A 13,125-nucleotide genomic window follows, 5' to 3' on the forward strand; every position below is an offset into this window, starting at 1 on the left:
ATCCAATTCCTGGCCTGAAGTGATCCTCCTGCCTTTGCCTTCCAAAATGCAGGGATTACAGGTGTGAGCCATCATATCCAGCCTATGTACTGCTTAAGTACCGTTTTCTTAAAAGCCACAAAGTTCAATCCTCAGCCTTTTCTCTTTTGGATTTGTACATAATCCCAAGTGCTGGGATGCGTGAGCCGCCACGCCTGGCCACTACTTTTTCTTTTATTTGTGTGTGTGTGTGTGTGTGTGTGTGTGTGTGTGTGTGTGACTAAGTTTCGCTCTTGTTGCCGAGGTTGGAGTGCAATGGTGTGATCTCAGCTCACTGCAATCCCTGCCTCAGCAGGAGAGCAGGAATCTTCACTGATCCACTGGCGGATCTGCAGCCATTGTGCGCGCCAGGTCTTCCCATGCCTTTTGTGCGCGCGCCTCTCCTTCCAGTACCTACCCCGCGAGCGTCCCCCAGCCTCCCGCCATTGCCAGCAGGTGCTGAGATCGCGCCATTGCACTCCAGCCTGGGGGACAAGAGCGAAACTCCATCTCAAAAAAAAAAAGGATGAAAATTTTGGAAAAATGTGGAAGAAACCAAATGGATTTCTAGCTCAACTAAATCGTAATTATTCAGTGTCTGTTTTTTGCAAGAAACCATATATTTCACGTCCACAATCAGGGCCACAGTCCCAGCTCTCAAGTGTGGGTGTGTCCTAAGCAAATTGAAGAACACAGGCATAAAAGTGCAGTAAATTAATAAACCTTTTTCTCTCTGTCTCTCTTTTTCATTTTTTTATTTATTCATTTTTTTTTTTTTTTTTTTTTTTTTTTGAGACGGAGTCTCGCTCTGTCACCCAGGCTGGAGTGCAGTGGCGCGATCTCGGCTCACTGCAAGCTCCGCCTCCTGGGTTCACGCCATCCTCCTGCCTCAGCCTCTCCGAGTAGCTGGGGTTACAGGCGCCCGCTACCACGCCCGGCTAATTTTTTTGTATTTTTAGTAGAGACGGTGTTTCACCGTGGTCTCGATCTCCTGACCTCGTGATCCGCCCGCCTCGGCCTCCCAAAGTGCTGGGATTACAAGCGTGAGCCACCGCGCCCGGCCAAAACTGCAGCTTTCTGATCCACCTCCAGGGAGTCTGTCCCAGTGTCATTCCTGGGACTAGCCCCGCAGTCCCAGGATTTGTATCAATGGATACTGAGGATTTGTTATCAGTGAAGAGGAAGAACCGCAGCATAGGTACTGCAGGGCGTTTCTGCAAGCCCACCAGCCTCCTCTTTACTTGCCTTTGTTGCCTCTTGTGCATTGCTCCTTTTTATAAACGTTCCGGCCAGGCACTGGAGCTCAGCCTATAATCCTAGCACTTTGGGAGGCCAAAGTGAGAGGGTCGCTTGAGGCCAAACTAGCCTGAGTAACTTAGCAAGTCCCCATCTTTACAAAAAAAAAATTAAAAATTAGCCTGGTGAGGCTGTGCATGCTTGTGGTCCCAGCTGTTCGGAGTCCAGGAGTTTGAGGTTTCAGTGAGCCATGAACACGCCATGCCACTGCACTAAGCCTGGGTGACACAGCAAGACCCTGTCTCGAAAAATGAATACGGTAAATGTTACATGTCTCCCGCACTCTTAAAATAGAACTACAGACATCCAAGCCACTCCTACGCCGCTCACCCCTGCTACACACCGCCTCCATACCTTTGACCGGCCTATGGCCGTACTCGGATTGCATTCTCAGCCTCCACTTCAAGCCTGCGTTCCCTGGGGAGGTCATTCAACCCTAGATCCACCACATGTCATGCCCCACCAACCTCGGTTACTTTGCGAGTTCACCAACATCCTGAGTGGACGCTCAGGCAAGACCGCTGGAGCTGCAGATCTGGGAGGTTCGCTGCACCACCTTGATGCTCAGTATGTACTTTTGAAAATATACCGGATTGTTGAGATTTGAGAAAATCTCATAAAGCTGCTGAAAAGAACTGGCCAGAGCCGTGTGATTTTAGAGGCGGCTGACGTAAGGTAGCTGCGCGGCCCAGGATGCCCGCCTGGCCCGGGGTGAATGGCGAGGTCGTCGCGGTGGCCGCGTAGGCTCCGCGCCAGGCCTCGCCCGGGACTTACCCTGCGACCGCGGCCCTCCGCGGGCGCCGCAGCCGCCCTCGGTTGCTATTGGTTGCTCGTCCCGTTTGTCGGCGCTTCTCGAAGAGGGGGGCGAAGACGTAATTGAATGTTTCGGTGCTCATTAGTTCTTCTGTCAGTCGATCACGAGGTGCCATTTTCTTCATTCTTCATTGGGTGGCGGACTGAGGGGCGGGCTTGGCGCGCCGGTCGCCCAGACATGGCGGACGGCAGCGGTTGGCAGGTGAGTGTGCTCGGTCGGAGCCGGGAACCATCGGGGTTTTCCGGAGGGAGGGAACGGGACAGGCTCGGGGCGTGGGGCGCGGCCGCCGGGCCCCGCTCAGGCGCCGCCTCTCGCCGCAGCCGCCGCGCCCCTGCGAGGCCTACCGCGCCGAGTGGAAGCTGTGCCGCAGCGCCAGGCACTTCCTACACCACTACTACGTCCACGGCGAGCGGCCGGCCTGCGAACAGTGGCAGCGCGACCTGGCCAGCTGCCGCGACTGGGAGGAGCGCCGGAGCGCCGAGGCCCAGGTGCGCCGGGAGGGAGCGGGGCGGCGCTTCGGAGCGCCTTGCAGGGCCCAGGTTTACCCACCCCTCCACGCCCCAGGCCCCGCCACCTAGCCGGGGACTGTCGGGGTCCCTACCCTCCTCACGCTTCCCTTCTTTTGAGAGATTGTGTAAATTAGCATATCAACAGGACTTTCAGAGGGCGTGAAAGACAACGAAGGAGACTAGCGAGGAGGGTGTAGAGTGGTTTAGAGAGGGAAGAGGGCAGCCGTCCAGTGTTAGGGTCATCGGCTGGCCTACGCAGGAGGTGATGTTGCTGAGTCCTGAGTGACCAGGAGCCAGCCTTCATCCAGCCCCGGTAGACACCGCTGAGAAACAGATAAGGCCTTGGTTCCTGAAGCAGAGGGTAGGTGGATGGTTGGAGAGCGGTATACCAGGGACCTGGCGGGCCTTGATACGGAGTTTAGAGTTTAGTCTAAAGTGTGCTGGGAAGCATAATTCGATTTATATCTTTAAAAGATCAGTCTGTTAGCAAAGTGTGGTGGCGTGCACCTGTGGTCCCAGCTACTTGGGAAGGTGAGGCGGGAGGATCGCCTAAGCCCAGGAGTTCAAAGCTGCAATGAGCTATGATCACACCACTGCACACCAGACTGGGCAACAGAGGGAGACCTGTCTCAGGAAAAAAAAAAAAAAAAAGAGAGAGGGAAAAAAAGTTCAATCTCTTTGCTAGGGTGTAGAGAATATATTACAAGAGCAGAGAGACCGGTAAGGAGGTGGTTCTGGTTGTTTTTTCGTTCAGCAAATACGTATCACATTGGGTGCTCTTGGGGATGCACGAGTGATAAGAGTCTCTGCCCTCCTGGCACCCACACGGTAGTGTAGAATACAGTGCTATAGTGGACCCCTTGTGGGAGAGGAGAAGGAGAGAAGCCAGCCGAAAGGTGCGAGGCTCATGGGGAGTGCCAAGGAATGAGAATCAATGGGACTGATCAACACTTCAACATTGTTAGGTGTATACAGTGATCTGAAAGAGATGAACTGATGTGGAAACCAGACTGCTGTATAAAAGACAGTGATGACTATTCCATAATATGTGAAAGTCAAAAAAATGTAAGAAAGCTGACAGCTTATATAGCAAGAGATTGATAACTTTAATGTATACATATGTGCGTGTGTGTGTATAAAGAGCTGTTATATATATATATATATCAATAAGAAATATAGGGATTATTTCAGAATGGAAAAATGGCCAAAGGACACAAGCAATTCATTAAAAAAGAAAGCCAGCCGGGCATGGTGGTGGGCACCTGTAATCTCAGCACTTTGGGAGGCCAAGGCAAGGGGATCGCTTGAGCCCAGGAGCTTGAGACCAGCCATGGGCAACATGGTGAGACTCCATCTTTATAAAAATAATAAAAAAGGAAAAAAGCTTGGGCGTGGTGGCTCATGCCCGTAATCCTAGCACTTTGGGAGGCCAAGGTGGGCAGATCACCTGAGGTCAGGAGTTCGAGACCAGCCTGGCAACATGGCGAAACCCCATCTCTACTAAAAATATGAAAATTAGCCACGCATGGTGGCACACACCTGTAATCCCAGCTACTCGGGAGGCTGAGATAGGAGAATTGCTTGAACCTGGGAGGCGGAGGTTGCAATGAGCCGAGATCGTGTCACTGCAGGCCAGCCTGGGCAACAGAGTAAGACTCCCTCTCAAGAAAAAAAAAAGAAAAAACCAAATGGCCAGGTGTTAGGTATATAAGTCTAAATGACAGTAACAGCGGGTTTTGCCCAGCAGAAAGTGGTAAGTGTTGATAGAGGTTTGAAGAATTCTGGGTAGTTGTGTAGTGTTGGTGGGGGTGTCGGGTGTTCTGATTATGTAAATGTCAGATACATACCTTTTGACCTTAAGTTTTACTTCTGGAACTTTATCCTAGGGAAGTAATTGGATAACGGTGTACAGTTAAAAGTTCAGAATGCTAATTATGTTTTTGATACTGCAAAAGCTGAAAACAACCTAAATTTCACTAATAGACATTTGACCAAATAGCTTTTTCCACAAAGTGAAATACCGGATAGCCTTTGAAAAGAATGGTCAGTCATCTACCTGGGTATAGAAAAGTGCCCACAGTGTATTGTTTAGTGAAAAGAAAGCAGGAAGTAGACTAGCCAGCAGAAGATTATCCCATCTTTAGGGAAACATATGTTAGCTCTAAAATTTGGACCAAAAAATGGTATCAGGGAAGCTGTTAACTGCCACATTGGGAATGGACATTTGGGAATCTTTAATATTCTGTACTACATTTCTGATAGCTTTTTAACCACGATCAAAATATTTTATTTGAGGCAATAGAGCTTGAACAAAGACAGACATGTAGACAGATTAAATTATCTGTGTAAAGAGGCTCACATAGCACCTGATACCTACCAAGGGCCCACAGCAAAGGTCACCCATGTTGTGATACACTGACTTGTGTCTGTATTGGGAGACAGCAGCCAAGAGAAGCTGATGTGTTAAGTGGCACTTGTGGCACCACTCAGGCGGGTGGTCTGTCCTCTGGACTCTTCCCACCCTTCCAGGATACCCAGGACATGTATTTCTTCCTCGTCTTCCTCCCTTCTCCCTAACACATTCCTCCCTGCAGCTCCCCACAGCTGCTCTCTCAGACTCTTCTCTCATCTCCACTCAGCACCCCCAGGCTCACTCTCAGCAGGTGAATATGCCCCAGACTCATGAGGTCAACCAGAGCCATTGAGCCCTGAGGTCCAGGAGAATATATTTAAAAATTCCTCAAATTATTATGACCTATTCACTAGTTTTTCACAGTAGCTTGTGAGGAAAAAAATGATCTGCATCTCTGTGCACTAATATGGAAGAATCGCCAAAGTATAGTAGGTGGAAGCAGCTGTGCTGCAGAGTGGTGTATACCATAGGCCCTGCCTGTCCATCTGTGTTTCAGAGGGTGATGAGTGGGGGGAGGTACAGGGGTCTTGAGGGTGTTCAGAGCCTGGGGAGTGACTAGAGTCTCATTTGCACAGCAATCCCTCTGTGAGAGCGAGCGGGCACGAGTCCGGGCTGCACGGAAGCACATCCTGGTGTGGGCCCCGAGGCAGAGCCCCCCTCCAGACTGGCATCTCCCTCTGCCGCAGGAGAAGGACGAGTGACAAGCACCCCTGCCATTGGCCTGTGCAGCTTCCTCAGTCTGTTTCAAGTTGCTGTTGCGCAGCCCTGGGGACTGTGACCAGCCTACACAGTCTAATGGGTCCCTGTGAGCTCTTGCTCACAGGAACATGGAGCAGGACATTGCTAGCCCTACTTGCCCACCCCTCACCTGCATGCAGGATACCCTGACACTGCGATGTTCTGCAGGACAATTGCACCGCTTTAGAGCTTCCAGGAGGCCCAGCATTATGGCAGGTACTTGTGAGCAGCCAGGTCAGGCTGGGCATGGTAGCATAGGAGATGGTGGTCCTGAGGTCTAGGCTTCTCAGGTAAATTGAAGGGTAGGCCTGACCTGTGTGGACACACAGGTGGATCATAATGAGGTAGCTAAACAGTTGTGCCACTGTGAATGTCTTTCCTAGTCCTTGGGAAACTGCCTGCCACGTCCCAGGTTTGGTGAGCATTGTGAGTGCTCACACTCTGCTCCACTCGCTCAGTTCCACTGCACATGCAGGCAGGTGTGCCAAGCAGGCAGGGCTTGCTGGCCCCTCTGCACCAGCAGGCTTCACTTCTTAGGCTCCCAGGTCGGCCCCTGGAGACTCTGGTATTTAAGACATGCACACAGCTACAGAACACACAACCTTGCATAAAGAGGGTTTGTGGACTCAGCTGAAGAAATCCAAGTCCAAGACATATAGAATTAAGGACTCCTTCCCTCAAAATTTCCCCTGGTGGTTAATGTATCAAAAGCCATTTCATCTGATTTCAAATAGAAGCTGAAAATTAAGTTCACATTTGTTAGATTTTGTGTGTAACAGTGTTGTACCTGGACAGTTGTAGAAATTTGTATGCTTATTCTCTTGTGTTTTAAAATGCATGAACCACCAAAAACACTATTTCTTGAAGAGGTCTCTTTATTACTAATAGAATGGTTTCTCATCCTGTGGTGGCCCTGTTGTGTGATGCTGAGGGCTAGGCTGGGTCTGTGCCCAGCACCCTCCCTGCTCTTTTCCTGGACACAGGCAGCAAGTTGAATATCTTTTAATTTGTTCTTTGGGGCAGAAGAATCTATCACTTCAGAAGGGTGTCCATTAAAGAACAGTATTTCCCCGCTTGAGTGTGTTTTCTCCTGTGCTCCCTAAGAGCCCCTGTCTGTGTCTGCGAACAGTGGGGGCGGGGGTGGGGGTTGTGCTCACGGGATCCCAAGAGCAGGAGCATCTAAAGAGGAGCCAGCGTTCCCCCATCATCAGGGGAGTATTGGTGTGTCTAAGGCAACCAGGGTGCCTCCAGCATGGCTGTGGCTGGTTTAATAATGAGCATTTCCACCCAGTGAGGGAAGAGAGGAAGACTGCTAGAGATCTACAAGGTTTTTCTTACTCTTAAACACAGGGAAGGGGCATCTGAATTTGCAGTCTGCTGTAATCCCAGCACTTTGGGAGGCCGAGGCGTGTGGATCACTTGAGGTCAGGAGTTTGAGACCAGCCTGGCCAACATGGTGAAACCCCATCTCTATTAAAAATACAAAAATTAGCTGGGCATGGTGGCACATGCCTGTGATCCCAGCTACTCGGGAAGCTGAGACAGGAGAATCACTTGAACCCCAGAGGCAGAGGTTGCAGTGAGCTGAGATTGTGCCACTGTACTCCAGCCTGGCCGACAGAGTGAGACTCTGTCTCAAAAATAAAATAATAAAATGAATTTGCAGCCTGCATGTGATGCCTGGGATTGCAGCAGCTGCCTTCAGGTTCCCGGGGCGGAGCTGGAGAGTGCAGCAAAAGCCAGGGCATGCCAGCCGGCACCCCAGTCCATGAGGGGCCTCCCCTCAGTGCAGCCACGCTCCCTGCCACCTGCTTGTTTAGCAAGGTATGCAGTGTGCGGCTGCATGCTCTGTTAGGAAGCATTAAGTCCTGCCTCTGTAGTGCGACTATCGTATTTTGCCTCCTTCACTACTCAAGTTCCACATCAACAGATAATCTCTCTGGACAGGATGTTCCTGCATTTGTTTCTGTGTCAATTCCTTCACAACATCTGAGTGTCCACATGTTGGACAGGGTTTGAGGCTTAGAAGACGACAGTTTTGAAACAGACAAGTTGTCTTCAAAGAGTTTCTGTTGTAGTTTGGGTAAAAGACAGACATTAAACATCAATAAATAGGAATTTAAAATGGTGGCTGGATGTGGTGGCTCACGGCTGTTATCCCAGCACTTTGGGAGGCTGAGGTGGGAGGATTGCTTGAGCCCAGGAGTTCGAGACCAGCCTGGGCAACGTAACAAGACCCCATCTCTACAAAAAATAAATGAGCTATGCATGGTGGCGTGCATTTGTAGTTCCAGCTACTTGGGAGGCTGAGATAGGAGGATCGTTTGAGCCCAGGAGTTTGAGGCTGCAGTGAGCCATGATTGTGCCCCAGCGCACTTCAACCTGGGTGACAGAGCGATATCCTGTCTCAAAATAAATAAAAATAAAATGGTGGTAATTTCTGAAGCAGTTTGGATAATTTTTTTTATGGTGGTGGTATGAAGAAAACAAATACTGTAATAAGAGCAATATCTTTCAAACTTTTTGGACAGGTGCTAGGTGTGGCTCACACCTGTAATCTCAGCTACTTGGGAGGCTGAGGCAGAAGAATCACTTGAGGATAGGAGTTTGAGGTTGCAGTCAGCTATGATCGTGCCACTGCACTCCAGCCTGGGCAACAGAGCGAGACTCCGTCTCTAAATAAATATTTTAAAAATAAAAATAAATGTTTGGATAAAACCCCATATTAATAATAAGTATTTTACATTATTATCTGGCATAGACTATTTTATATATAGCATATTATTATTGAAATACAAGACAATATGTATCCGTACTGTATGTGATATAGTGCCATTTTCAGTAACTGCTGTACACACAGCAACTCAGATGAAACTCAAGGAAATTCTTCGGAGCAAAAACAGCCAATCTTGAAAACATACATGTAGCAGGATTCCATTTATGTAACATTGGTGAAATAATGTAATTATAGAGATGGAAAACAGATTAAAGGTTACCAGGGGTTAGGTTAGGGATGGTGAGGGGGTGTTTCACACGAGGGAGTCCTGTGGTGTTGAAAACCATCTGTCAGCCTGACTGGTGGTTACACAGAGCTATACATGAAGTTAAAATTGTGTAGAGTTAGGTACACAAAGCAGTACAGATGTAACTGGGGAAACTGAGTATGTTCTGTAGACTGTACCAATATCAATTTCTGGGTCCTGACGCTGTGCTGTAGTGTATAAGGTGTTAACATTGGGGGAGTCTGGGGCAAGGGTACCCAGGACCTCCCTAGACAACCTCCTATGCAACCCCCTGTGAATCTATAATTACTTCAAAATAAAAAGTTGAAAACAAACTGTCGGCCATGACCTACTGAACTGATTTTACAACCTAACAGATGAAACCTACTGTTTTAAAAAAGCACTGCTATCAAGCACCTGTGCTGGACACATACCTTGAGCGGGGAGGTGGGGAAGGCCTCAGTGTCTGAGCCCAGACCTGGATGAAGAGGCTCAACTCCTGTCAGGCAGAGAAAGGGACCCACAAAGGCAGAGGGACCTGACACCATGTGTTGACCGGAGGGGGTGCTGTGAGCTGTGATCAGGAATCTGGGTATGAGATTCTCTGGGTGGCAGGTAGCCAAAGACCTGACCTGACCTGGTTCTAGAGACCTCTGGCTGCTGTTCAGAGAAGGGGTGGGGTGCTTAGATCGGTTGGCCACTGCAATAGAACAGGCAAAACCTGACGATGACGTGGACCTCAGAGGCAGCAGTGGGGGTTGTGAAAAGTGGTTCCATTCAGCATTTGTCTCAGGTGGGGCCAAAGGACTTAGAATCCTTAGGGAACATTTTTATCCAGGACTGATAAGAGTTTTAAAACGAAGTTTTTTTTTGAAAAAAGCAGTAGTCCCAGCTACTTGGAAGGCTGAGGTAAGAGGATCGCCCAGGCTATGGAAAGGACAGTCTTTTCAACAAATGGTTGATGCCTGGAAACTGGATATCCAAGAGTGAAGTTGGACCCTTACCAAACATCATATACGAAAGTTAACTCAAAATTGACCGAAATTGTAAGAGCTTAAAATTAAATATAGGGAATATCTTCACAACGTTGGATTTGGTAGTAGTTTCTTGGATATGACACCAAAGTCATCAACATTAAAAAGAAAAAATAGACAAATTGGACTTCATGAAAATTAAAGGCACTAAATTTCACATCAAAAGACTATCGGCCGGGCATAGTGGCTCACTCCTGTAGTCCCAGCACTATTGGAGGCCGAGGTGGAAGGATCACTTGAGCCCAGGAGTTCAAGACCAGCCTGGGCAACATAGTAAAACCCTGCCTCCATTCCTTCTAGAAGAATTTTTTTAAAAAACACACTATCAGGCCAGGCACTGTGGATCATGTCTATAATCCCAGCATTTCGGGAGGCTGACATAAGGGGATTGCTTGAGGCCAGGAGTTCAAGACCAGCTTGGACAATATAGCAAGACCCCATCTCTACAAGTTTAAAAAAAAAGGTAGCTGGGCATGGTGGTGTCTGTCTATAGTCCTAGCTCCTCAGGAGGCTGAGGTAGGAGAATTGCTTGAGCCCAGGAGTTTGAGGTTACAGTGAGCTATGATTGCACTATTGCACTCTAGCCTGGGTGACAGAACAAGACCCTATCTCTTAAAAAAAAAAAAAGACACATCGACAGAATAAAAAGGCAATCCACAGAATGGGAGAAAATATTTGCAAATCATATCTCTAATAAGAGATTAGTAGAATTATAGAGAACTCCTAAAACTCAATGAGAAAAAAAGTTCAAAAATGGGCAAGGGGCTGGGCACTGTGGCTTAGGCCTGTAATCCCAGCACTTTGGGAGGCTGAGGCAGGCGGATCACCTGAAGTCAGCAGTTCAAGACCAGCCTGGCCAACATGGTGAAACCCCATCTCTACTAAAAATATAAAAATTAGCCAGGTGTGGTGGCACGCACCTGTAATCCCAGCTGCTTGGGAGACTGAGGCAGGAGATTTGTTTGAACCCGGGAGGCGGAGGTTGCAGTGAGCCGAGATTACGCCACTGTACTCCAGCCTGGGTAACAGGGTGAGACTGTTTCAAAAAAAAAAGGCAAGGACTTGAATAGACATACAAATGGCCAAAAAGCACATAAAAAGATGCTCAACATCACTGACCATTAGGGAAATGCAAGTCAAAACCACAGTGGGATACCACCTCACACCCATTAGGATGGCTACTATTAAAAAAAAAAAGTGTGGTAAGGATGTAGAAAAATTGGAACCTTGGCTGGGTGTGGTAGCTCACATATGTAATCCTAGCACTTTGGGAGGCCAGGGCGGGTGGATCACCTGAGGTGAGGAATTCGAGACCAGCCTGGCCAACATGGCGAAACCCCATCTTTACTAAAAATACAAAAAAAAAAAAATTAGCTGGGCATGGTAGCACACGCCTGTAGTCCCGGCTCAGCAGGCTGAGGCAGGAGAATTGCTTGAACCTGGGAGGTGGTGGTTGCAGTGAGCCAAGATCATGCCACTGCATTCCAGCCTGGGCGACAGAGTGAGACTCCGACTCCAAAAAAAAAAAAAAGAAAAATTGGAATCCTTGTGCACTATTGGTGGGAATATATAATGTTACAGCAGCCATGGAAAGCCTTATGGCACTTCCTCAAAAAATTAAAAATAGAGTCACCATATGATCCAGCAGTTCCACTTCTGGGTGTATATTTAAAAGAAAGCACAGTCTTGAAGAGATATTTGTACTGTGTTCATAGAAGCATTATTCACAATAGTAAAATGTGGAAGGTAACCTAAGTGTCCATCAACAGATGGATAAGGAAAATGTGGCATACATATAATAGAACATTAATTCAGCCATGAAAAGGAAATTAGATACGTGCTATATAACATGGATGAACCCTGAGGATTATGCTCAGTGAAATAAGCCAGTTACAAAAAGACAAACACTATGATTCCACTTCTGTGAGGTACTTAAGAATAGTTAAAATCACAGAAAAGGTAGAATGGTGGTTGCCAGGGGTTGGGGGAAGAGGGGAACAGGGAATTATGGTTTAATGGGTAGAGTTCAGTTTTGCAATGAAGAGTTCTGGAGATGGATGGATGGTGGTGATGTTGTCTGATGGTATGAATGTCCTCAATACCACTGAGCCATACAGTTAGAAATGATGAAGATAGTAAAGTTTATGTGTATTTTACCACTACTTTTTTTTTTTTTGAGGGGGAGTTTCACTCTTCTTGCCCAGGCTGGAGTGCAGTGGTGTGATCTCAGCTTACTACCTCCACTTCCCGGATTCAAGCGATTCTCCTTCCTCAGCCTCCCGAGTAGCTGGGATTACAGGCATGTGCCACCACACCTAGCTAATTTTGTATTTTTAATAGAGACGGGGTTTCACCATGTTGGTCAGGCTGGTCTCGAACTCCGGACCTCAGATGATCTGCCCACCTAGGCCTCCCAAAGTGCTGGGATTACAGGCGTGAGCCACGGTGCCTGGCCACCATAATTTTTAAAAAAGGGAAAAAAGTGAACTACACGCTAGGAAGACAACCTAACTTCTTATTCCAGTGAAATGTTTTCCTGGTTTACCTGCATTAAGGTGGTAAAAAAAAACAAAAAAACAAACAAAAAAAAAACCAATCCTTTCTGAGGTTGTGATCCAAGCCACTGGGGAAAATGGCTCTTCATACACTGGGCCTGTACTGTGACCGGCTGAATTGTGTCCCCTACAGTTCCTATGTTGAAGTCCTACCCATACGACCCTCCCACTCCCCCCAACGCCATACCTCAGAATGTGACTGTATTAGGAGGCATTTGGAGGTAGCATCGTTAAAGAGATAATTAAGTTATAATGAGGCCATTAGGTGGGCCCTATTCCAGTATAACTGGTGTCTATAAAAAATTAGGAAACAGACTGGGACGACCCTGTGAGGGAAAAGGTGGCCATCTGCAAGCTAAGGAGAAAGACTCAGAAAACAAGCCTGCTGGTACCTTGATCTCAGGAGTTCTAGCCCCCAGAATTGTGAGAAAATAAATTTCTGTTGTTTAAGCCACCCAGTCTATGGTAGTTTATAATGGCAGCCTGAGGCCTCACACCCTCTTGGGGGCCACAGCATCTTTATTAACTAGTATGTCCCTGGCCTGCTCCACACTCTTCTGCCTCCCCCTAACCCCAGCTGAAAACACAAAGGTGGTTCTTCGGTCTTTCCTATCAGGAAGGCCCTGCTTCTCCGCATGCCTTTCCAGCTGGCAACTTCCTTTCCCACCACTCCTCTGTTACTTTGACTCCTGTTGGTATTTTCACTATACCCTTGGAATCTTCTTTGTACACATTTTTTTTTTTTC

The 13,125-nt window shown here is 47.9% G+C and overlaps 1 protein-coding gene across 2 annotated transcripts; it reads left to right on the forward strand.

Annotated features, from left to right (window-relative positions):
• The first annotated feature begins 2,122 nt into the window (after positions 1 to 2,122).
• Positions 2,123 to 9,125, forward strand: CUNH22orf39 (chromosome unknown C22orf39 homolog). 2 transcript variants are annotated; one of them, XM_032140113.2, is made up of 3 exons: positions 2,123 to 2,329; positions 2,449 to 2,616; positions 8,320 to 9,125. In XM_032140113.2, the coding sequence occupies exons 1-3, from the start codon at positions 2,195 to 2,197 to the stop codon at positions 8,365 to 8,367; spliced, it is 351 nt and encodes a 116-aa protein (XP_031996004.1). In that variant the 5' UTR covers positions 2,123 to 2,194; the 3' UTR covers positions 8,368 to 9,125. The 2 variants fall into 2 exon arrangements, with proteins under 2 accessions (XP_031996004.1, XP_031996003.1); XM_032140112.2 differs by having other exon boundaries at positions 2,128 to 2,329; positions 5,626 to 9,125.
• The last annotated feature ends 4,000 nt before the right edge of the window (positions 9,126 to 13,125 follow it).

The sequence above is a fragment of the Hylobates moloch genome, unplaced genomic scaffold (assembly GCF_009828535.3).
Source record: "Hylobates moloch isolate HMO894 unplaced genomic scaffold, HMol_V3 SCAFFOLD_19, whole genome shotgun sequence".
NCBI lineage: Eukaryota > Metazoa > Chordata > Mammalia > Primates > Hylobatidae > Hylobates > Hylobates moloch.